Source organism: Callithrix jacchus, chromosome 10, assembly GCF_049354715.1.
Source record: "Callithrix jacchus isolate 240 chromosome 10, calJac240_pri, whole genome shotgun sequence".
Taxonomy (NCBI): domain Eukaryota; kingdom Metazoa; phylum Chordata; class Mammalia; order Primates; family Cebidae; genus Callithrix; species Callithrix jacchus.
This window is the reverse complement of record NC_133511.1, coordinates 23,106,188-23,132,948: the sequence shown is the minus strand read 5'-3', so window position 1 is coordinate 23,132,948 and position 26,761 is coordinate 23,106,188. Positions and strand designations below refer to the sequence as shown.

General features: G+C 43.7%; 1 protein-coding gene across 22 annotated transcripts in view; it reads right to left on the bottom strand.

The window, feature by feature from the left end:
- The window catches only part of GRAMD1B (GRAM domain containing 1B), a 260,660-nt gene that overhangs the window by 120,957 nt on the left and 112,942 nt on the right, over positions 1 to 26,761 (bottom strand). For 12 of the 22 annotated variants that reach the window (XM_078339731.1, XM_078339735.1, XM_078339730.1 and 9 more), the window contains one exon: positions 21,731 to 21,808. The exons of 1 other annotated variant lie outside the window; for it this stretch is intronic. In XM_078339731.1, the coding sequence (XP_078195857.1) occupies positions 21,731 to 21,808 (78 nt within the window). The remainder of the gene's footprint in view (positions 1 to 21,730; positions 21,809 to 26,761) is intronic. 9 more of the 22 variants (XM_078339732.1, XM_078339736.1, XM_078339724.1 and 6 more) reach the window with 1 other exon arrangement.

Here is a 26,761-nt window from a genome sequence, read left to right as displayed (position 1 = left end):
GGTAGCCAGGTCGTGGTTACAGCAGGCCTTGAGTGAGACTTAGTAGTGTGCTGGCCTCAGGTCTGAACCAGCACAGTCCCCGTGGTGGTGGTCACAGGAGTGCTTCTGTTTCCCTACTCCCAGTTCCAGGAGGCTAACCAGAGAGAGAGACTGCATTTGTTTGGGAGAAGAGAACAAGAGTCTCTGCATGGCAAACCAGAGAATTCTTCTTGATCATATCCAAAACCACCAAAGTGGTACCTCCATGACTGGACAAGAACCACAACATTTTTGGGTTTGGGGGCCAAATGCCTTTGAATACCAGAAAAGCCTTCACAAAAAGAACAAGCACAAACAAGCCAAGACTATGAAGACTATAATAAATGCCTAGTTCTACAATGCATAGACACCGAAGAACATCTACAAGCATCAACACCACATCCAGGAAAATATGACCTCATCGAATGAACTAAATAAGGCACCAGAGACAGGGAGAAACAGAAACAGAGACATGTGACTTTTCAGACAGAGAATTCAAAATAGCTATTTTGAGGAAATTCAGAAATTTAAGATAACATAGAGAAAGAATTCAGAATTCTATCAGGTAAATTTAACAAAGAGATTGAGATTATTAAAATGAATAAAGCAGAAATTCTAGAGATGGAAAATGCAATTAGCCTGCTGAAGAATGCATCAGAGTCTCTTAATAGCAGAACTGGTCAAGAATTAGTGAGCTAGAAGACAGACTATATGAAAATACAGTTAGAGGTGACAAAAGAATAAAGACCAATGAAGCATGCCTATAAGATCTAGAAAATAGACTCAAAAGGGTAAATCTAAGAGTTATTGGCCTTGAAGAAAGAGACAGGGTAGAAAGTTTGTTCAAAGGGATGATATCAGAACCTTTCAAACCTAGAGAAAGATAGCAATATTCAAATACAAGAAGGTTACAGAGCACCAAGCAGATTTAACCCAAAGAAGACTACCTTAGGCATTTAGCAATCAAATTCCCAAAGGTCAAGGATTTAAAAAAGGATCCTAAAAGCAGCAAGAGAAAAGAAACAACATACAATTGAACTCCAGTACATCTGGCAGCAAACTTCTCAATGCAAACCTGACAGGCAAGGAAAAGGTGGCATGACATATTTAAAGTGCTGGAAAAAATAAAACAAAAACCTTTTACCCTAGAATAGTACATCTGGTGAAAATAAGCTTTAAACATAAAGGAGAAATTAAGACCTTCCCAAACAAAAGCTGAGGGATTTCATCAACACCAGACCTGTCCTACAAGAAATGCTAAAGGGAGTTCTTCAATCTGAAAGAAAAAGATGTTAATGAGCAAAAAGAAATCATCTAAAGGTACAAAACTCACGCACAATAGTACACAGAATATTATAACACTGTAATTGTGTTATATAACATATTCTTATCGTCCATAGAAAGACTAAACAATGAACCTAACAAAAGTAATACCGATGGCGACTTTTTCATGACACAGAAAGTATAGTAAGACATAAAGAACAACAAAAAGCTAAAAAGCAGAATTAAAGTCTCTATGTATCAACAATCACATTGAATGTAAATGAACTAAACTCTTCAATCAAAAAATACAGAGTGGCTGAATGGATGAAAAGTAAGACAGAATGATCTGTAGCTTATAAGAAACACTTTTTACCTAAAGATATACATAGACTGAAACTAAAGGGATGGAAAAAGATATTCCATGCCAATGGAAACCAAAGAAGAGCAGTTACCTATACTTACACCAGATAAAATAGATTTCAAGACAAAAACTGCAAGAAGAAACAAAGAAGGTCATTATATAATAATAAAGGGGTCAATCTGGCAGGAGGATATAACAAATCGTAAATATATTTGCACCCAACACTAGAGCACCCAGCTATATAAAGCAAATATTATTACAGCTAATGAGAGAGACAGACCTCAATATAATAATAGTTGGAGACTTCAATACCCCACTTTCAGCATCGAACAGATCTTCCAGACAGAAAAATCAAAGAAACATTGGACTTAATATGCACTATAGAGCAAATAGACCGAACAGGTATTTACAGAATATCTCGCGAACAGCTGCAGAATATACATTCTTCTCCTGAGCACATGGATCAGTCTCAAAAACAGATCATATGTTAGGTCACAAAACAAGTCTTAAAACATTTAAAAAACTGAAATAATATCAAACATTTTCTCAGACCACAATGGAGTAAAACTAGAAATCAGTAACGGGAATTTTGGAAAATATACAAACACATGGAAATTAAATAATATGCTCCTGAATGATCAGTGAACCAATGAAAAAATTAGGAAGGAAATTGAAAAATTTCATGAAACAAATGATAATGGAAACACAAAATACCAAAATCTACGAGATACATTGAAAGCAGTAGTAAGAAGGCAGTTTATAGCTAAAAGTGTCTACATGGAAAAAAATATTCAAATAAATAACCTAAGAATGCATTTTAAAGAACTAAAATATCAAGAGAAAACCAAACCCAAATTAGAAGAAATAATAAAGATGAGAGCAGAAATAAATGAAATTAAAAAACAAAGAAAACAATACAGAAGAGCAATGAAGCAAAAAGTTGGTTTTTCGAAAGTAAAACAAAATCGACAGACTTTTAGCCAGAATAACTAAGAAAACAAGAAAGAAGACCTAATTAAATAAAATCAGAGATGAAAGGAGACGCTACAACAGATATCACTGGAATGTAAAGGATCATACCACCGATATTCAAAGGATTATTAGTGGCTACTATGAGCAACTGTATGCCAACAAATTGAGAAATAGAGGAAATGGAAAAACTCCTAGGCACATAAACATAATGTTGGATCTTGAAGAAATCCAAAACCTGAACAGACCAATAACAAGTAATGAATGAGATCAAAGACATAACAAAAAGTCTCCTGGTAAAGAGAAGGCTGGGACCCGATGGTTTTGCTGCTGAATTCTAGAACAAATACTAATCCTACTCAAACTACTCCAAAAAACTAAGGAGCAGGGAATACTTCCAAATTCATTCTATAAGTATTAATGGTACCAAAACCAGACAAAGACACATCAAAAAAAGAAAACCATTAGCCAATAGGCCTGGTAAATTCTGATGTAAAGACCCTCAATGAAATACCAGCAAACTGAATTCAACAATATATTAAAAAGATCATTCATCATGATCAAGTGGGATTTATCCCAGGGATGTGAGGATGATTCGGTCAACATACACAAATCAATGTGATACATCATATCAACAGAATGAAGGACAAAACCCATATGATCCTTTAAATTGATTCTGAAAAAGCATCTGATAAAATTCAACAATGCTTCATGATAAAAACCCTCAAAAAATTGCATACGGAAGGAACATTCCTCAACATAATAAAAGCCATATACAAACAGACCCACAGCTAGTATCATACTGAATGGGAGTTGACTTAGAGAAAGCCCTTCCTCTAAGATCTGGAACATGACAAAGATGCTCACTTTTACCACTGTTATTCAACATAGCACTGGAAGTACTAGCTAGAGCAAGAGATAGAAATAAAGGACATCAAATTGGAGAGGAAGAAATACAATTATGCTTCTTTGAAGATGTGATCTTGTATTTGGAAAACCTAAAGACTCCAAAAAAAAAAAACTATTAAAACTGATAAATTCAGTAAAAAGTTGCAGGATACAAAATCAACATACACACAAATATCAGTAGCATTTCTGGCCAGGTGCAGTGGCTCACACCTGTAATCCCAGCACTTTGGGAAGCTGAGGCAAGTGGATCACATGAGGCCAGAAGTTCAAGACCAGCCTGGCCAACATGGCAATACTCCATCTCTACTAAAAATACAAAAATTAGCTGAGCATGGTGGTGCATGTCTGTAATCCCAGATGCTTGGGAGGCTGAGGCATGAGAATTACTTGAATTCAGGAGGCAGAGATTGCAGTGAGCTGAGATTGTGCCACTGCACTCCAGCTTGGGCAACAGAGCAAGACTGTCTCAATTAAAATGAAATAAAGGCTGGGCACTATGGCTCACACCTATAATCCCAGCACTTTGGGAGGCTGAGGCAGGCAGATCACTCGAAGTCATGAGTTTGAGACTAGTCTGAGCAACATGGTGAAACCCCTCTCTACTAAAAATACAAAAATTCTCTGGGCATAGTGGCACACACCTGCAATCCCAGCTACTCGGGAGGTTGAGGCAGGAGAATCACTTGAACCCAGGAAGCAAAGGTTGCAGTGAGCCAGGATCAACCACTGCACTCTAGCCAGGGTGACAGAGTGAGACTCCAACTCAAAAAAAAAAAAAAAAAAAAATTAAGTAGCATTTCTATATGCCCACAGTGAATAATCTAAAAAAGAAACTTAAAAAGTAATCCCATTTACAAGAGTCACAAATAAAATTAAATACCTAGGAATTAATGAAAGAAGTGAAAGATCTCTATGATGAAAACTATAAAACACTGATAAAAGAATTAAAGAGGATTAATTTTTCAATGATCCATTTTTCCCATAAAAATGGAAAGATAACCCATGTTCATAGAAGAATCAATATTGTTAAATCCATACTACCAAAGCAATCTACAGATATAATGCAATCCCTACCAAAATACCAATGACATTCTTCACAGAAATAGAAAAAACAATCCTAACATTCATGTGGAACCACAAATTACCCAGAATAGCCACTGCTATCCTGAGCAAAAAGAACAAAACTGGAAAAATCACATTACCTGACTTCAACTTCTACTACAGAGCTAGGAAATCAAACCTGAATTGTACTAGCATAAGAACAGACACATAGACCAATGGAACAGAACAGGGAACCCAGAAATAAAACTATATATTCACAGTGAGCTCCTTTTCAACAAAGACGCCAAGAACATCATTGGAGAATGAACAGCTTCTTCAATAAATGGTGCTGGGGAAACTGGATATCTATATGCAGAAGAATGAAATTTGACCCCTATTTCTTACCTTATGTAAAAATCAAATCAAAATGGATTAAAGACTTAAACCTAAGACCTCCAACTATGAAACTACGACAAGAAAACATTGGAGAAACCCCAGGATATTGGTCTGGGCAAAAATGTCTTGTACAATACCATAAAAAGTACAGGCAACCAATGCAAAAATGGATAAATGGGATCACATCAAGTTAAAAAGCTTCTGTGCAGTGAAGGAAACAACAAAGTGAAAAGACAGCCCACAGAATGGGAGATGATATTTGGCAAACAGACATTTGAAAAGGCACTCAACATCACTGATAGTCAGGGAAATGAAAATTAAAACTACAATGATCTAGCATCTCATCCCAGTTAAAATGGCTTAAAAACAAAAGACAGGCAACAACAGAAAACAAATACTGGATAGGACATGTAGAAAAGCTAATGCTTGTATACTGCTGGTGGAGATGTCAATTAGTAGAACCACTATGGAGAACAGTTTTGCAGTTCTTCCAAAAACAAAAATAGAAAGCAGCAGTCCCACTGCCGGGTATATGCCCAAAAGAAAGGAAATCAGTATATCAAAGAGATACCTGCGCTCCTATGTTTATTTGCAGAAATGTTTACAGTAGCCAAGATTTGTTTGTTTTTTGTTAGGTTTGGTTTTTTTGAGATGGAGTCTCACTCTGTTGCCCAGGCTGGAGTGCACTGGCACAATCCACGCTCACTGCAACCTATGCCTCCCAGGTTTAAGCAATTCTCCAGCCTCAGTCTCCCAGGTAGCTGGGACTATAAGCTAATTTTTTTGTATTTTTAATAGAGATAGGGTTTCGCCATGTTGGCCAGGCTGGTCTCAAACTCCTGGGCTCAAGTGTTCCACCCATCTCAGCCTCCCAAAGTGCTGGGATTACAGGTGTGAGCCACTGCACCCGGCTACTATAGCAAAGATTTGGAAGCACCCCAAATGTCCATCAACAGATGATTGGATAAATAAAATGTGATACATATACACAATGGAGTACTATTCAGCCATAAAAAGAATGAGATTCTGTCATTTGCAACAACATGGATGGAACTGAAGACTATTAATGTTAACTGAAATAAGTCAGGCACAGAAAGACAAATTTTGCATGTTCTCATTTATTTGTGGGAACTGAAAAACAAAACAATTGAACTCATGGAGACAGAGAGTAGAAGGATGGTTACCAGAGGCTGGGAAGGTTAGTGGGGACGTGAGGGGGCGGGGAAAAGGGAATGATTACTGGGCACAAAAAATAAAAAATAAAAAGAATACAATCTAGTATTTGATAGCACAAAAGGATGATTATAGTCAATAATCATCGCACATTTTTAAAAACTAAGAGAGTATAACCAAATTGTTTGTAACACAAATACATGGTTGAGGGGATGGACACCCTATCTTCCATGCTGTGATTATTATATCCCTATATCAAAATGTCTCATGGAACCCAGAAATATATACACCTACTACGTACCCATAGAATTTTTTTAATTTTTTAAAAAGAATATTAGGACTTGTATTTATGTTTATTTCATCTTGCTAAAATTTGTTTTATTATATTACAGTAGGCATAAAATATTTAGTACAGAAGTGTACACATAATTTACGTGTATGTATACATGTTTGTGTGTGTATGTGTGTGTGTATATATAGATAGATATGTAATATATATAGTATGTGCTCAAAAAATTTTTAGTAATGGGATTTTCATCCAAGCCGGAGCATCAGCTTCTGGTACAATGACTTCCTCAATACCTAAAAGGGCAACCTAGGAGTAGTAAAGAGCTCTCCAGAGCTTACATGATTAATCAGTGAGTGGCTGAAAAGAGAACCCAGCAGTTTATCCCCTGACTTCATCTCAACCCTGGAGTATGAGGGAGGCAAAGAATGCAGCAGAAAGCAGGAGGAGCCTGGGGTTGGACTCTCTGCCTTGAGCCCCTGAGTTGCCACCCACTCACATTCCTTCTTCGCTGAGGCTGGTAGGAGGATGGAATTTCTCCCAGCAGGAAGTAGGGAATCTGGGGAATAAAAATTACCATCCATCCTGCCAGTTGTCCAAATCTAAATCCTAACTATGGCATCAGCGAAGATAAGAGGAGTTTGCTGAGCTATAATTAACAACACCCCTTTCTCAGGCACAAAGAAGAAATGCTGGAATAGGAGAAACAGAGCAGGTGATGGTTACACCTGCAGACAGTTCTGCTGACGGTCACAGAAGCAGCCAGGCCTGCTAGAGAGGAGATCTAAGCTGGGAACTCGGGGAGGCAGGAGCAAGACAGGAGCCCTCACTTGTTTCTCTGCCCTGCCCTCAAAAGTGAGAGCTTAGCTAAGACCTAAAAAAAGGGCCTTGTGTGCTGTCTTCCACAAGACCATGTGACCCTCTAAGCATATGTGCACGTGGATCAGAGAAAGGGGAACATGTGAGGGATGGTCACAGATCAACACATTTCCATGAGCATGAAAAGTTCAAAAAGATGAATAGATGTGTAAGGGCCAGTCTTTGCCCTCCATTTGGGCTACATTCCTGGAATCCCATGATCCTAGAATGTCAGAGTTAACAAAAAGTCTTACATGGTTATTCACTGGTTCATTTACTCATTTAGTAAGTATTTAAGTATTACCATGTGCCAGGCACCGTGCTAAGTGTTGGGTACACAATAAAGCAAAGATGGCCCCTGCTCTCATGCAATTTAGGGACTAGTTGGGAAGACAGACAACGATCAAGTCAACAAATAAATACAATTATAATGTGATTAATTCTAAATGGAAAATAAGCCAGAGCTTTGGGCAAGTGAGGGAGAGAAAACCTACTGGGACAAAGGGGTAAGAGGCAGCCTCTCTGAGATGTGACGGCTCCCAGGTGAGGAATCTGAGCTGAGAGCAGTTTGAGTGATGAATCACTAACGGAGAGGGAGGCAGAACTCAGGTCTTCCTCTCCACCAGCAGCACCACCATTAACAAAACAACATTATTCCTGAGATCTGAACAACAGGAACATCTGGGGCCTCTACTGAAGCTGTTTACAAAAGGACACTTCCACTGCAGCATTTAATCAAAGTGAGCATCTTCTGAAATAGGGCCCTCTTCCAAATCAGCTGAAACAAGCTGAACACCTTCTGGGCCCACGATCCACATGGAGTCCGAGGGGGCTGCTTGCGGGTGGGTCTGGGAGCCCGTCCACACAACTGCCAGGCTCTTCACCCCACCCTCAGGGCAGCTGTCTCTCACCAGGACAGTGAGGACGAGAGCTTATAAGACGGACTTCCCGGGACAGCTGGGAAGTCAAACATTACCTCTCAGGGACTCGAGTGTGGCTTCCCTTAATCCATTTGCAAACTTCCTGTTTCTCTAAGAGCTCAAAACTCACCTTCCACACTCCTCGCAGGCTAAGCCCAGGACTACAGTTTGCTGACAGTGACACAAGCTGCCACTTACTTCATGATACATGCCAGACACAGTGCTAAGTGCCTTTCTTATTTTATCTCAGTTCGATCCCCACAAGCTCCATAAAGTAAGTACAATTAGCTTCAGTTTTCAGAAAGGAAACATTCAGAGAGGATGAAATGATTTCGCAAAAGTATCACAGCCAGGACGTGGGAAAGCTGGAATGTTTAGTCTCCAAAACCTGAGTTCCACTCAGTCATTACTGAATCCTGTCCTTGCACCACATCACAGGATCAGAGATTTCCTTATTCTACCATTATCTGTTGAGAACTTACTGTGTGCAAGGCACAGCACTGAGTATCAGTACCAGAGAAGCCAACTAATCAGAGAACGGATACAGTCTTTGCTCACCAGCCTCAAAACTTCAGCCATGAGAAACCCTTGTCAATAGATGGCTAAACAATCACAGGTTATCTATGCCCATGCGTGTGTGTGTGTGTGTGTGTGTGTGTGTGTGTGTGCACACATGCATGAGAAAGAGACAGAGAGAGAGCAGGGATTGAGGTCAAGCCACCTACTGCCTCTAGCCTCTCCCTACCTCTGAAATCCATTTGGCCCCTCTTTCAGCCTTTCTCCTTCCTTTCCCCTCCTCACTTCATTTGTTTCACCTTTCTTTCTTCTCGGTGATGTTTCTCTTCAAGTCAAAACAAAAGCAAAAGCACACAAATCTGCCCCCTAAGTGTACAGGACCCTCTCTCTGGAATGCCTGCCAGCCTTCAAATTTTATTCTGATCTTAGGGGCTGGAACTTCTTCCTCCTTTAGGAAACCTCCTCCCTCTTCTAGTTCTGGAGGCCAAGAGGGCAGGGCAGATTCAGCCAGGAGCCACTGCAGTCCATCTGTCAGGTATGGGGAATGTTTTAGGTGCTTTTTCCTAATTTGAGCGCATCTGGTGTGTGCTCAAATAGTTCTGGAGTCAGAGCAAAGTGCAAAGAGGTGATATAGAAATGAACACTCTGAGCAATGCCCCCAAACACCTGCCACTGAGGTCCCTGTAAGTGGAAGAGAATAATCCACACCCCCAGAGATGCCAGCGGAATCTGGGTTCTCCGGCCCAGGGAACCCTACACAGGCCGACTACACTGTTCCCTACTGCACCTTTCTCAGGACTTCCAAGTCTTTTATGGACTGGAGCAACTTATTATAAAGGAGGAAAGTAATGGTCCCTGGCCAGTTATGAAGAAGGACCCAAGGCCAAGGCACCTTGCTGGGAGGCACACAGTGAGGCACAGACTCAGTCCCCCAGTCAACATCCCAGCCACCCACATCCCTTGGCCTTTCCCTGAAGCCTCTTGCAATGGATCACTGTGTCCCCCTCTTTGGCAGGGACCTGCAATATCTCCAAACATGGGAGCCAACCAGGCAATCCCAAACCTAATCTCTAGGGTCCCCGCCACCTACTTGACTCGCAGAAAGGCCAGCTTCTTCCTCAGGGAGGAGACGTGGTAGTGACAAGCCTGCTTTACAGCAGTGCTGCATGAGACGGTCTCTGGCTGTAGATTCTGCACCATGCTGGGCTCAGGGGAGGGCTGGTCACATGGCAGCTGAGACCTCAAGGGCTGGGGGCTCACTCTGGAGCTGCGTGGACTTGGTGCCTCTGCAGCTACCCCAGCTGTCGACTGTGGGCTCCTGCACATAAGCTCTCCCCTCCCTGTGGTCCAATGCAAAACACAGGCAGGTGGAAGGCTCAGGGTGGGCAAGCCTGGGGTCCTGTGTTACCAAGATCTCCTGTGCCTTCTGCCCAAGCCACATCTCCTAATGAAGTGCTCCTCCATCTTTCAACATCTGGCAGAGCTCTGGGCACTTGGTGACTTTCCTCTCCTCCTCTGTCCTCAGACAAGGAGGATGGAGCTGTGTACCTGCATGTGATGTCAGCTGCTGGTGCTGGGGGAAGGGGAGGGGCAGCGGGCACTGCTCCCAGAGGGTTTGCAACTTGGCTCTCTCCCCATGGTAAGGGATCACCTGAGTGTCCGTGAGTCCATGGGGAGTTCAGCGGTCAGGCAGGTAGACGGAGCTAGACTATTCTGGAAAAATGGTATTGGGGACATATTTCTGGGACAGAATAAGCAGAATTGAAAACACTTCTGCTTCGACTAGGAAGCTATCTATCCCAATGGCTAGACTCAAATGGGCAGTGACGATCTTACTCTAGTATAACTTCGACTCCTAAAACTTGTTCCTTGACCTCAAATGCCAATACCTTGGTTTTTCCATTCATTCATTCTTGAATTCCAAATCCCAAACAATTGCTGAGCACTTACTCTGTGCTGGACACAAGAGACAACAGAAATATACAGTTTGTGTCCCCAGGATCTCACTAGCTAGCAGGGAGACAGATAAATCACATAGCACACAAAGATATGGTAAGCACGACAACAGAATTAACCACAGCCTACTACTGTACCTATAGAATGGGTGTGGTAAGACTCACCTCCCTCCCTCAATTGGAAGAAATGAGGTGAGTCCTAGCATGACACGTAAGACATGAATGTCTTTTTTTTTTTTTTTTGAGACAGAGTCTGGCTCTGTTGCCCAGGCTGGAGTGCAGTGGCACAATCTAGGCTCACTGCAACCTCTGCCTCTGGGGATCAAATGATTCTAGTGCCTCAGCCTCCCGAGTAGCTGAGACTACAGGCGTGCACCACCACACTGGCTGATTTTTTTATTTTTATTAGAGACAGGGCTTCACCATGTCGGCCAGGCTGGTCTCAAACTCCTGACCTCAGTTGATCCGCCTGCCTCAGCCTCCCAAAGTGTTGGGATTACAGGTGTGAGCCACTGTGCTTGGCCACAACTTTGGGAGGCCGAGGCGGGTGGATCACAAGGTCAAGAGATCGAGACCATCCTGGTCAACATGGTGAAACCCCCGTCTCTACTAAAAATACAAAAAATTAGCTGGGCGTGGTGGCACGTGCCTGTAATCCCAGCTACTCAGGAGGCTGAGGCAGAATTGCCTGAACCCAGGAGGCGGAGGTTGAGGTGAGCCGAGATCGCGCCATTGCACTCCAGCCTGGGTAACAAGAGTGAAACTTCATCTCAAAAGAAAAAAAAAAAAAGATAGTTGGAGAAAAGTTGATACAGAAAAACTCCCAAAATTAATTATATCCAAACTTCACACTGTTCTCATTCCACCTTCACTGATCTTAGGAGTCATCATTTTCCATCACACAGAGAAAACAGATCCTGCTGCCACTAACCTCCTCATGTTCCTACTGTGTCACCTAGGAACTCACCTGCATCCACCTCAGTTAGTCTCTCCTGTTCAAGAGTCATCTCACCTGTGATCTGGACCTACCTTCTCTTGCCTCCTCTAAAACTCTGCTTCCTTATCTTTCAATAGGTGGCACCCTCCAGCTGAGCAAGCTGGAATCCTAGGACTCAACTCTGAAAAACACCCTCCTTCTCTCACACCCATATATACCCAATTTCTCATCAAATCCTGGACAGGTTCTCTCCTAAATATACCTTGAATTTATCTACTCCCTTTTTTCACTATCACCATCCACATGGATATAATGTGGATATAATAATAGTCTCATAAGGGCCTCAGCCGATCTCCCAGCATTTACGGGGAAACGTCCATGTTTTGTCACACTGCAATGTAAGCAATCTTCATAAGCAAACCTGATCCTTTCATCTCCTGTCTCAAAGATCTTCAGTGGCTTCCTGGGCTCTTAAAATAAGACCAAGGACTTTTGACTATTCTTTCTTGCTTCTCTGTTACTATATCCTAGTCATCTTGGTCATCAAAGCTCCTGCCTCATCTCATCCGTATCACCTCTTCTGTCTCACATCACTGATTCCAATTCATCCTTTTAGTCTTTACCCAAGCCTTACGCCCTTGGTCCCAACCCCTCCAGCTGGGTCCAGCTCCTTTGATGATACACTTTGGCCGGTACTATGTTCCCTTCTTTTAATGCGCCCATCCAAATTCCAAGGTTGCATTTTCTCAAATGTGCTTAATATTCTCCCTTCAACAAGACTGAAAGCCCCAGAACATAGTGCTCTTTTCTTTTTTGAGACAGGGTCTTGCTCTACGCCCTGACTGGAATGCAGTAGCTATTTTTTGTAGAGATGAGGTTTCACCAGGTTACCCAGGCTTGTCTCAAACTCCTAGCCCCAAGTGATCCTCCCGCCTCAGCCTCCCAAAGCACTGAAATTACAGATGCCAGGCATCACACTTGGCCTATAGTGCATAATTGATCAGGTTGTTGAATGAATGAACAAACGAATTTATCCTTTCTGAAATTCTCAGCCTGAGCTATCAATTTCTACTGCACAGATTATTCTAAAAAGTGCTTATGTCTCTCCATATTAAAACAAGAAGTCTCCCCAATCATCCCTGCTTTCTCCTCTAGGTATCCTCCCTATTTCTCCTCCTCCCTGGCAGATTTCTAGAATGAAATCACTATGATGAGTCTCTTTTCCCTCCCTCAAATATACTCTTCTGAAACCACTCTGTAGTAACCAATGACCCCCACAAATTGCCACTGCAGAGGATTCTTTTCGGTCCTTTTCTTACCTATTTCTACCCTTTAACTACTCTTGTTGCTTCTCTATTACTATCTCCCAGTCATCCTGACTTCATTGAACCATCTTTTAAAATTCTTCCTTCCTTTATCTTCTGCTTCCTCTTGCCTTAACTATATTCTCATTGCTGTGCTGCTTCATAGTGATCACTGCTAAACAAGGATTCTGAGCTTCAAACTGTCTAGCTGGTGGCCTAGCATGTCTCTCCACTGGCACACTCCATGGGTAGTTCACTGTATATGTCTAAATTAAACTCACTGCCACCTCTGCTCTTCAAATCTTTCCTCCTTGACTCAATATTTTAATGATAATAATACTAATAGGCACATACACATTAACCACAGGACAAGCATGATTTCCATTTTTTTTTTTTTTTAACTATTCTAGAACACTTCATTTGGGTATACAAATGGACAGACTCCCTGCGTGGGTGCTGATGAGCCCTTCCCTCTTCTTAGTCCAGTGGTCTACTGCCCTATTTCATGCCCACATGATGCCATTCCTCTAGCACCTGCCATTCCTGGGCCATCCAAGGGGTCAGCCTTGAGGGGGTAAACAAGAGAGGCAAGGAACCACCTCCCGCCATTTTTCCTGAGCTCCAACTTTCCATCAGGTCCCACAATCCTTCCTCTGTTAACCATGGTGCACCACGGATATGGAGCCACATCCTTTATGTGGCTGTTTCTTCCTGTCTCCTTGAGCATCACTCTTTCACTGCATCCCTGATGACCTCGTGAGATACACTTCTGGAGTAGGGACCACCCCTCACTCCTAACTTGCAGCAGTCAAGCCTTAATCTCCTCAACATCTGTTTCATTTTCTTCATAGCATTTGTTACCCCTGGATGTCTTATTTGTTTACTGCCTAGCTCCCCTTGCTAGAAAGTATGTAGCATGAGAGACAGTACTCATCTTGTTCATAGCTGTACCCCTACTGCCTAAGAGTGGCTGGCAGGCAGTATGTGCTCAACAAACATATTAAACAAGAATCGTTAATGGGTAAGCGGTTATATTACCAGTTTCCTTCTTTGTCTACTTGCTTCCAGTCTTTGTCCCTAAAATCCATCTCCCTCAATGGAACCACAGTGATTTTTCTCACAAGAATGTGTGGGAGTGACCTGGTGCTACAGGCTCAGTGTTGGTACCCCACCTGCAAATGCATACATGGAAACCCTAACCTCCAGTACAATGGTATTAAGAGTTGGGGCCTTGGCCGGGCACGGTGGCTCACGCCTAATCCCAACACTTTGGGAGGCCGAGGCGGGTGGATCACGAGGTCAAGAGATCGAGACCATCCTGGTCAGCATGGTGAAACCCCATCTCTACTAAAAATATAAAAAATAAGCTGGGCATGGTGGCGCGTGCCTGTAATCCCAGCTACTCAGGAGGCTGAGGCAGGAGAATTGCCTGAACCCAGGAGGCGGAGGTTGTGGTGAGCCGAGATCGTGCCATTACACTCCAGCCTGAGTAACAAGAGCGAAACTCCATCTCAAAAAAAAAAAGAAAAAAGAGTTGGGGCCTTAAATCATGAAAGTGGAGCCCTGGTGAATATAACTAGGGCCTCTACAAGAAGGCTGAATAGATCAGAGTTCTCCTTTTTACCATGTAAGGACACAGCAAGAAAACAGCTGTCTATGACGAAAACAGGACCTCACCACACAGTGAAGGCCCACATCTTGATCTTGGGCTCCAAAATGAAAAGGAATAATTTTCTGTGGTGTACAAAACACTCAGTCTATGGTATTCTGTTACAGCTGCCTGAACAAAGACACCCAGGTACTCCTCCTCAACATAACTTAGTGGTGGCTGGGCATGGTGCTCAGGCCTGTAATCCCAGCACTTTGGGAGGACGAGGCAGGCAGATCATCTGAGGTCAGGAGTTCAAGACCAGCCTGGCCAACATGGTGAAACCCTGCACTCCAGCCTGGACAACAGAGTGAGACTGTCTTAAAACATAAAAAATAAAGAATTTCAGTAAGTGCCTACTATGTGCCTAACCCTGTGCAATAAATCTCGCATACATTTTAAAATTTAACCCCCTCAACAGCCCTATCAAGTACCTGCCATTATCTGCATGGTTTAGGGAAACCAAGGCTCGGGAAATTAAACTTGCCCCAGAGTAACACAGCTACTTTGCTTAGGGTGAGGGCGGGGGTGGGAGGGTTTCCAGAAAACTCCACAGAGGGGGCTGTGCTTCAGCTGAGAACTGCAAGAGGAGTAGGAGTCTGTCACATGGACAGCATCTGCAAGCAAGGGAACAAGATGTACACAGCATGGAGGCGGCAGAAAGCAAGGCGTGTTCAGGAACCACAGATACTTCAGTGTCACTGCAGCGTCATATCCTAGGAGAGGGGTAGCTAGTGAGTGGCCAGGAAAGGCTTTTGGGCAGGTAGGCAAGTGCCTGGTCATGCCATGTCCTGCTGTGATAAGGAGTGAGTGTTCTTTATTGATGATTGAAAACCACTGAGTTATGTTTTTTTGTTTGTTTGATTTTGTTTTTTCAGAGACGGAATCTTGCTTTGTGGCCCAGGCTGGAGTGTAGTGATATGATCTTGGCTCACTGCAGCCTCCACCTCCTGGATTCAAGCAAGTCTCTTGTCTCAGCCTCCCGAGTAGCTGGGATTACAGGTGCCTGCCACCATGCCTGGCTAATTTTTGTATTTTTAGTAGAGAAAGGGTTTCATGTTGCCCAGCTGGTCTTGAACTTCTGAGCTCAGGCAATTCACCCACCTCAGCCTCCCAAAGTGCTGGGATTATAGGCCTGAGCCATGGTGCCTGGCTTTGTCTCTGCTTTGTCAAGGACAGAAGAGTATAAGATCTGGAGGGAAACTGAGAGTAAAATCTGATAGCCAGAGTACTTGCAGCTACCATTGATTAAGCACCTACTTAATGGCTCTTCACGAATGTTTTCTCATGTATTCTTTACAAGAAAATCCGATGCACATCAAATTTTTACAAAGGAGGAAACTAAGGTCGAGGGTTGAGTAACGCTAAGTAAATTGCCTTTACAAATGTACTATTAGGCTGGGTGCACTGGCTCACGTCTGTAATCCCAGCACTTTGGAAGACAGAAGCAGGTGCATTGCTTGAATTCAGGTGTTCAAGACCAGCCTGGCCTACATGGTGAAATGCCGTCTTTACAAAAAAATACAAAAATTAGCCAGGCGTGGTAGTGCACACCTGTAGTCCCAGCTACTCAGGAGGCTAAGGCAGGAGAATTCCTTGAACTTAGGGGGTGGAGGTTTAAGTGAGCCAGACCATGCCACTATTCCAGCCTGGGTGACAGAGCAAAACTCTGTCCCCCCAAAAAAAATTTATTACTGTCCTGTATTCCATTACACACATCACACATACACACACACACACACACACACTCTTTGGGGAAGTTACGTATTTTGCTTCCTACTGGAAACCTGGAAGAACTATTCTTATGTCTGAGACAGTCTCCATTTCCTAATAAACACATTTTCATAAAAATCAATTCTTCTCACTGAGGCCACACCCACCCAGCAAATATGTCAGTCCATCAACCCACCCACATCATGGTTGCAAAGGCTTTCCTTCAGGACAAAGTATCAATGTGAATAGGGAAAAAAAAACCTTTCTCAGAAATCCTTAGGTCTGAATACCATATTAAGACATTCCACCCACTGCTGTGTAGCTATATAGTCTCTAAATATTATATCCACTCTGAACCTTACACAAAGACAAGAAAAAAAGAACACCAACATTTCATTAAACCAGTTGAAACTGCATTTTATGCCAAAAGATTATAGTCTGAATCTTTAAAATAGAAGAAATCAATGTTAATTTTTTTGCCTGCTCTATGAAACAATCTTTCATCGTACAATTGATGATGTGGTTTGGAAAATTAGAAGCAGCCACAGGAAAAAAAAACCCATAATAACAACCTCGTCCTTGACCATTTTCAGTCAGTGATAATAATACCAACTTCACCTGCCTCCCAGGGGCATTACAAAGAGTACAGAAGATGACTGCAGGGAGGCCTCACCAGTGCGGAAAATTCATGGCTCAGTGCACTGTTCCTCAGAGGGGGCCAGAAGGAGCAGCACAGGCCAGATGCCCACCACTGCCCACATCTCCCTAGGGTTCCGATTTCACCCCGGGTCAGAACATCGCAGATCAACATCCTAAACATCTGGAGATTCTTCACTGGGTAGGAAGAATTGGGTGCAGAGTGTAAGTCAGTTCTCAGCTGAGCCTAGGAGACTAACTTGAGCTCCAGAAACTTGTTCTCTCCAGTAGAAGGAATCCAGCGGCCAAGAGGAGAAGAAAGACTGTCTTTGAAAAGGATATGGTGAATGAACACATACCAGAGCCAATTTCTGAAGCTGTGGGGACGAGGCGGCCGGGAGGTAGGCCGGTCACAGGGACCGCCACAGGAAGCATACTTCTGACCACATTCTCTCTGTTCCTCATACTCTCCAAAGCAAGTTGATAGAAAACAACATCCCCATCCACCATAAAGAGCCTCGGGGACTGCAAGTGGGCTAGGACAGGAACAAAGGACCAGAGAAGAAATCTAGAGAGTTTTTCTGGGCAGAGGTTTAGGTGGAGAACCTTTGTAACATTTCCTTTGGTTGGAGAAGTGAGTGGTTAGAGAGAAGTTAGAATAGAATTCATATCATATGAATTCTAAAGCCCCAAATACCAAACAAAAGGCAGAGTTCTCTCCAATTAGCAAGCAGCTATGTCCTTGGGAAAAATGTATTAGGGTATATACATCTCAGCACTACTCGTCTCTTCCAGGAATGCCCCAAGCAACAGAGATAATATAAAGTGAGTTGAGGGGTTGTCAATCATGGAACTGGCAGAAGAAGAGCAACCAAAGACATCACGCTCAGAAATGGACAGTATACTTCTGGAAATTTTTGGTGCACAGCACAGGGAAGGTGGCTGTGCTGAGGGACCTCTGTGGCCTCTTCTAATTTTGAAATTAGGATTGCTGCAATCTAGAAAGCCTTTCAGAGAGTGGAGGGTACTCCAGGGACTGAAGGAACTGCTATCAGATTGTACCTGATTAAGCACCTTGACAAGGATCTTTGTTCCTTGGAAGTGCCATGTCTCCATATACATCGGTCTAAATTGATGAGCTTAACTGTTTTGATTAATAAGGGGCACAAAACTGAGAACTAGGACAGAACTCACAAGACTTTATAATCTAAAGAAATAAGGATTTGGCTGGGCACAGTGGCTTACGCCTGTAATCCCAGCACTTTGGGAGGGCAAAGCAGGCAGATCACCTGAGGTTGGGAGTACGATACCAGCCTGACCAACATGGAAAAACACCATCTCTACTAAAAATACAAAATTAGCTGGCGTGGCGACACATGCCTGTAATCCTAGCTACTCGGGAGGCTGAGGCAGAAGAATCGCTTGAACCCAGGAGGCAGAGGTTGCAGTGAGGTGAGATCATGCCACTGCACTCCAGCCTGGGCAACAAGATCAAAACTCCACCTCAAAAAAAAAAAAAAAAAAAAAGAAAGAAAGAAAGAAGAACTGAGAGGTTCCACTCTCACCCAGAATGAAATCCCTTTTGACATACCACCTCCTATGAAGGGAGAGATTCCTAGCCCCCATATCTGCAGTTTCTTATTCAGTCAGGTGCAGTCAGAAGATATTAAATGGAGGCTGGCTGCGGTGGCTGACACCTGTACTTCCAACACTTTGGGAGGCCAGAGCAGGCAAGTCACTTGCTCTCGGGAGTTGAGACCAGCCAGGGAAATGTGGAAAGACCTCATCTCTACAAAAATAGACAAAAATTAGTCAGGTATGGTGGCAGGCACCTATAGTCCCAATACTCAGGAGGCTAAGGTAGGAAAATCACCTGAGCCTTAGAGGTAGAGGTTGGAGTGAATTGAGGTCACACCACTGCACTTCAGCCTGGGAGACAGAGTGAGACCCTATCTCAAAAAAAAAAAAAAAAAAATTAAATGAAAATAAACAGTTCATAAGCTTCAAATTATGTGTAATACTGAGAAGCAAGATGAAACTGCTCACTGTCCCACCTGGAACATGAATCATCCCTTTGTCCAGCATATCCACACTGTATATATGCCCCACCCATTAGTCACTTACTTCTCAGTTCTCAGATAAAAAACCGAGTTAGTACAGCTCTATCACAGAAAAGTGTTTTCTCATCCTGATCTGCAATCCTTCTCACCGACTTCTAACCCTCCAGTTATATTTCTTTAGCTTTCAGATATCTAAAAATCTCTTTTCCAAGCTAAATCCCTTTCCGTCAACCAACTCTTTTTTTTTCTTTTTTTTGAGACGGAGTGCCTCCCTGTTGCCCAGGCCACAGTGCAGTGGCACAATCTTGACTTACTGCAACCTCCACCTCCTGGGTTCAAGTGATTCTCCTGCCTCAGCCTCTAGAGTAGCTGGGACTACAGGCATGCACCACCACACCTGGCTAATTTTTGTATTTTCAGTAGAGATGGGGCTTTGCCATATTGGCTAGGCTGCTCTCGAAGTCCTGGCCTCAAGTGATCCACCTGCCTCAGCCTCCCAAAGTGCTGGGATTACAGGCGTGAGCCACCACATCCAGCTGCAACGAATTCTTATTATAATGACTTAGTTGTCACTTGATCATTCTTTTCTGGATTCTAATGCATCAATATTCATTTCCAAAGAACTGGAATAATACATGAGACATGGTCATACTAGTGCAGACTACAGTGACATCTTTTTTTTTAATTCATGCACCATGCTTCCATGAATGAATTAAAAATTTTCAAAGATCATTTGGCAGTAGTGTCATATTATTGGCTCATGTTTGGCTGGCAAATAAAAATATTCTTTTTTTCACACGAAATCCTATCAAGTTAGGTTCCTTGTGGCAATTCTACATTTGTGAAATAAATCTTTTCTAATATAAATATATTATATTATGATATAAATATAGTATCACATTTCATGGGCATTTCAAGACTTCATAGTGAGCTGAGCACGGCAGCTCACATCTGTAATTTCAGCACTTCTGGAGGCCGAGGCAAGTAAATCACTTGAGGCCATGAGTTTAAGACCAGCCTCACCAACATGGCAAAGCCGTGTCTCTACTAAAAATAGAAAAATTATCCAGGTGTGGTGGCGCACGCCTGTAATCCTCCCAACTACTCCAGAGGCTGAGTGAGTGGGAGAATCACTTGAACCCAGGAGGTGGAGGTTGAAGTGAGCTGACATTACAACACTGCACTCCAGCCTGTGTGACAAAGCAAGACTCTGTCTCAGAAATAAATGAGTAAATAATATCTCCGTGGTTTCCAATCATTGTTTTACTCAAAATACTATTAAATCTTGATTCTATCATCCTTGGTGTTCTCTACCCCCTCTCAGCAGAGGGTTTACCATAAGTTGACAAATGTGGTAAAAGAACCTTCTGCTTTTTCCACCTAGCTTGTTGATAAAAATGATAAACAGAGCTAGACTTCCTTTTAGTTAACACCAATACCATCAACCTTCTGTAGGCAAGTTTAACTTCTGCAGTAAATCGACCTCTGTCTACCATTCCCAGGCACCGCTCCAAGCGGCTGGTCCTCACACTGAGTGCTTAGCTAGCTTATCTCCAGTCCTCAACCAAGCATGGAAGAGCCTCCATATTCTCATTGCATCCTAAATATCCCACCTCATTTTCCATTAACCCTTAATGCTCTCTGCTGCCATCTGACGCCATCCAACACCTGACATCCTGGGCTATGCAACTTCCTCAGGCACAAAATGCCCTTCTCCTGATCCACATTGTACCCAACCTACAGCGCACGACTCAAGTCCTAATTCCACTACGAAGATTTTTTTTTTTGGACAGAATCTCCCTCTGTTGCCCAGGCTGGAGTGCAGTAGCATGATCTCGGCTCACTGCAACCTCTGCCTCCCGGGTTCAAGCAGTTCTCCTGCCTCAGCCCCAGAGTAGCTGGGACTACAGATATGTGTCACCATGTCCAGCTAATTTTTGTATTTTCAGTAGAGATGGGGCTTCATGATGTTAGCCAGGCTGATCTCAAACTCCTGATCTCAAGTGATCCACCCACCTCAACTTCCCAAAGTACTGGGATTACGGGTATAAGCCACCACGCCCAGCTCACTATGAAGTCTTTTTCTTTCCTTTCCTCCCCTCCCCTCCTTTTTTTTTCTTTTTTCTCTTCTTTTCTCTTCTCTTCTCTTCTCTTCTCTTCTCTTCTCTTCTCTTCACTTTTCTCCCCCTTCCCTCCCCTCCCTTCCCCTCTCCTTTTTCTTTTCTTTTCTTTTCCTTGGCTGGAGTGCAACAGTGTGATCTCAGCTCACTGCAACCTCCACATCCTGGGTTCAATGATTCTCCTGCCTCAGTCTCCCGAGTAGCTGGGATTACAGGCACATATCACTATGCCCAGCTAATTTTTGTATTTTTAGTAGAGACGGGGTTTCACCATGTTGGCCAGGTGGGTCTCAAACTCCTGACCTTGTCATCCACCTGCCTCGGCCTCCCAAAGTGCTGAGATTACAGGTGTGAGCCACCATGCCCAGCCCACTATGAAGTGTTTTCAACGTATTTGGTTTGCCACATGTTGACTTCTTTTGCTGAACACAAAAAGCCTCCAGGACCAGCCCCTTTGTGTTCCTCCTTCTCCTTTCTGGGGTGAAAGTTTTGTCTTTCTAATCAGTCAAGCACAGAGGTCTGAGGCTCTCATTCCTCTTCAGTTTTCTACATGCTGTGCGCAAAGCAGAGGCACAATCTTCCTCAAACATTCCACCCCACCCCCCTCTAGTTTTTGCCCCCATCTCACCCTCTGTATTGGACCTTACCTTTCTTCCCGCGCTCGAGGACTCAGGAACCTGCTAGAATCATCGTCGTGGCTGCTCTGCTGACTGCTCTGCTGGCTGCTGAGGAAAGACACAGGATATCAACCGTTAACTTCAGCTTCTTTCTCAACCCTGGGGGAGGTCACTTAGACTTCAGCTAGACAAAGACATGGGGTTACAAAATTTTAAAGATACAAGTTCCCCCAAATAAAACTAGCATAGAGAGTGCACAGTTAGACAATATGAGAAATGACACAGGGCTGGTAAAACCCCCAGCCATCACACCTGCAGACTGCCTGTTGCCAGCCAAAACAAAAGAGGCCCATCTCGCCAAGCTACCATGCTCTTCCTGGCAATCCCATTCTCCTCAGTCCACCAGAGACTCTCAATCCACTGACGTGGACTGGGTGGGGTGTTGGGGAAGGGTGTAAGAGGTGTGGGAGGAGGGGAATTCCCCTAAGGCAGAAGACTAGGGGTCACCTAGTCTGCTTCTCCAGTAAGGCAAAAGGCTGGATGGGGTCCAGGATCACTTAGTCTGCTACTCTTCCCCCGGGGGAGGCTGAGGAGGATGAGAAATAGAAGAAGGGATAAAGGGTGGAATCTCCATGCCTAAGGCACTGCAGGTGATACAATTACACAGCTTTAGTTCAGACAGAATTATTTTGAGAGGTCATACCTTAAAGTAATATGGGAAAGAACGGCCTTTCCTCTTACTCCACAGAAAGAAAAACTTATCAGACACTTCATGACACTAACTGCTCATATACTGATGAACAAATCATTTTTATAATTATGATTAAATACTCCAGCCATCTGATCAGGAGTCCACAAACTAGAGACTCTAGGCTAAATCTGGAGCCACATGTTTGTGTTCAGCCCCATGAGCTAAGGATAGTTTTTGTACTTTTTAGTGGTTGGGAGAAAAAAAAATCTAAAAAAGAATATTTCGTGACAGGTGAAAATGACATGAAATTCAAATGTAGTGTCCACAAATGAAGTTTTACTGGAACACAGCTAAACCTACATTTACATATTATCTTTGGCTACTTTCCTGCTACCATGTCAGAGCTGAGTGGTTAAGGCAGAGTTGAGTAAGTTGAGTAGTGGCACCATAGGCCTACAAAGCCTACAATGCTCACCATCTGGCCCTTTACAGAGCAAGCTGGCCAACCTGCTTTACATAGGTTCTATTAATAATACATCCCAATTACCATAAATGTCATTATAACCAGGGCTACCACATAACCAGCATCTCCTCCTCATTCTGGTGGATCATCTGCTGCACTAAGGTTCACCGGTTTCTATGTATTCCTTAGCCTAGATGCCCAGTAGAATGCAAACTGGACAATCTTGCCAAGCGACTGCTTGCTCCAGCGTCTGTACACTCTCAGCCAAAGAAGGACACGAGTTCTGTGGTTACAGTTACAACCATGCTCTTACGTTCCATTCCTCCAGCTAGAAGTAAATGACCTGAAAAGCAATTCACATCAAATTTTCAAACACAGACACAAGAAACCATACACATACCACACACACCAGGAACCAGAACAGCGCCGTACACAAAGCCTCCAGCTGCTTGGCAGAGCTCACTGTGCACAGAATCCTTTTCTCTTCCCTTTCCATGCAGCACGTTTTTATGGCTTATCCACTGTGCAGTGGCTGCTCATCATTTTCACTTTGCCAGCTCGGATGGATCTGCCTATTACAAACTCCTCATAACCTAATTCCACTATCATGTTGTGGACCCATGTTACTTGGAACTGACCTGTTACATGCATCAAGCACCCTCTTATAGACAACCTGAGACAAGTGTTACTTCACAGAAGGCAGCACACAGATGACTGGAACTCCAATTCCAAAGCCCACACAGCTTCAGAGGCAGGTGTCAAGAGACAGTATCAGTCTACACAGTGGGAGGACACCATTTACAACAGTTAACCGGGCTCAACCAAGCCAACCACAATCGGCATTGCAGCCTCTTCAAAGCAGAGGTCAAACCTGACCTCCATTGAGCCAGGATGGGCTGGTTCGTCCTAGTCCCCCTATCCTCCCTCTGGCAATCAAAATTTTAAACTAATAAAGCAGGCTCCAGAACTCAAGGCCAGGTACACGGATTTCAGAAAAATAATTCTAAGCTGATATTTGCAAGTTATCCCACTAGATGGCACTGTTGACTTCCAAACCAGAACTACAACAAGAAAAACCAATCCGGAGCCTCAGTAACCAGAACTAGGGACCACCGCCTTTCTGGTGCCCTTCTCTGGCCTTCCTTCCCATGGCTTAGAAAACAGTTCCGATGGCGGAGAAGAAAGCAACAATGGATCACCTTAAAACTGTGTATTGGTTTCAAATAAATATCCAACTACATGCATCCAACAAAAATTCATATCACGCTATGTGTACAAGAAGCATCATCAAGACAATGGTTAAGAGTCTATAACATGGAACCAGGCGCGTTGGCTTATGCCTGCAATCCCAGCACTTTGGGGGGCTGAGACCGGAGGATCGCTCAAACCCAGGAGTTCCTGATCAGCCTGGGCAACGTAGTGAGATTCCATCTCTATAAAACGATTAGCCAGGAGTGATGGTGTGCACCTGTAGTCTCAGCTACTCGGAAGACTGGTGGGAGGATCACTTGAGCCTGCGTGGTCAAGGCTGCAGTGGGCTATAATTGAGCCACTGTATTCCAGCCTAGGTGACAGAGTGAGATTCTATATCAAAAAAAAAAAAAAAGGGAGAGAGAAACATGAAAGAAAAGGAAGGAAGAAAGGGAGGGAGAGAATGGCTGGGTATGAGCCTTTTCCAATGATACAGGTCACCTGGACCTCAGGCAGCTCACACTGCTCCCTAAATAAAGTCTTCTGAGACCAAGAAAAAAACAACCTCCATGGCAGAGTGTTTATAAAGGAATGCAGAATGCTACAGGGTCACACAACACATCCCCATCCACTCCAGATTAGTCAAGGACTTCGTAGGATAAGGCACCCAGTCTGGGTCCACTCTGGGATTCAGGGGGCTGCAAAGAACTTGGAGGAAGTCCAGCAGAGGGCACTAACAGATGAAACTGTCTGTTGGAAACCCTGAAAAAGAAACTCTAAACTAGGAGTTAGAATGACTTTACCTGGGCACCGGATGACTGAAAGATGGCTTAACACTGCAAGGAAGGGAATTTGGATAAGCCACTGTTGGCCATTCGCTCAAGACAGCAGATATGGAACTAGGATGACTTAAATCCCTCCTGCTGTTCATTCAAGCTTCAGATAAAAGTCATTGTATAAATGACGTTTGGAACAGTAGAACGTGTTCCTAAATAAAGTGGGGAAGCTCTTGGTAAAATTCTTGGATATTCCCGAGGGAAACCAGCTGAAGCAGAATCCTGCTTTTGTTGAAGACCAGCATGCTAGTACAGGAGCTTATCCTGGAAGATCACATTAATACCAGCAGCACTGGAAAGGACTGGGAAAATCCGTAGGAATCTGAGCCAAAGCATGCTCCACAAGGCAGAAAATCACTGGGCTGAGACCAGGAAGCTCTGAAATGCGGGCTGGGTAAATTCTCATGATTCCAGTGATCTCCCTTCCTCCCTTCCTGTACCCAGGACACGTGCAGAAAGCACAGACTAAACCCACAAACCACCAGGAAGCTGTCCTTCTGCCCTTTGAAAGGCTCGGCTCTACTGCTAGAAAGACAGAATATGGTAACCTCTACTGAGTAGGTGCTTCCTAGGGAGAAACAGCTCTTTCTCTCCAGGCAACACTACGGAAGTCACAGCCGCCTAAACCCAGAAGGGGTTCTGAGAGATTCAGGTGATCCCAAGCAGTCATGGGGGCGTGCGGGCTGTAATTCAGTATTTCCAGAGCCTGATGGAAACTACATTTACCCGCACCAAGGCTGCATAGACTAATACACCGCATTTCTTTACTTCTGGCTACAATCGAGGCCATCTTGCCTGTTAGTATCAATTATCTCATGCTAATGAGAAGCTGCAGAAGCCTCTGGCTGGCAGTTAGAGATGTCTTTGTTAATAAAAACTGGGAAATAAATTATTTGAAGCAGTGATACAGTAGAAACCAAGGCAGACGAACCTGGGTTTGCCCCCAGCTTTGTTGCTTTTCTGCTTTTTTGGACTGAGGTCCTTGGGACATAGGCTTTGTTTCTTATTAGCCTTCTAACCTTGGCCGAGTCACTTATCCTCCCTTAGCCTATTTCCTGAAAAATGGAGACTTATTGTGATTACTCACAACTTAGTCCTCTATTTATAGAACTGCATAGAGGATTAAGTTGTGAATAATCCAGTCACAGTGTCTGAGTTCAGGATATGGCGTCAGAGAGACGCACATTCTAGTCCTGACTCTGATACTTAGCAGAGCGGGAGATGGAGAAAACTGTTTCACTTTTCTAAGAGTCAGATGTGAGTAACAGTGCATGCCTTAAAAGACTGCAGTTCTGTTGGATTCGACATTGTCGTTACTTTAAAAAGAATTAAAAGCAAAAAGAAGAACACTGCAGTGTGTTTGGAAAACTCTGCCCCTACCGCAAAATCTCTCTCTCTTTCCCTCCCCCACAAAGAGGCTCCCTTATCTCTCACTTTACATACCGGCCCTAGCCCTCCCGCCGCCCAGCTTCCCGCCCAGCAGTTCAAACTGACCAACAGTTGCCCACCACCTCGGCTTTTGGCTTCCCCACCCCCCAGCCCTTCAGCCCCCTATAAAACAACCCTGCCCCTCTGAGCGGCGCGGCCATTTTTCCTTTTCGTCCCGGCTGGCCTGCCCGGAGGCTCTTTCCTCTCAATAAAGCCTGAACTTAAGGAATTTCCTCTAGCCTGCGGTCCGGTTTTTTCCGAACGAGCTCAGTCTTCCCGCAGAGGGTAGGTCGGACACAGTGGGGATTAGAAATGGTGGAAATCATCTATAGAGCATGTCTAGGCAGCATCAGGCCCCTTGGTGAGTGCATAATAAATGATGGATATCTATCACACTGAGTATTCACAGTTAGTGAGTCAGAATATTTTGAAACATCCAATGCATGGGAGAA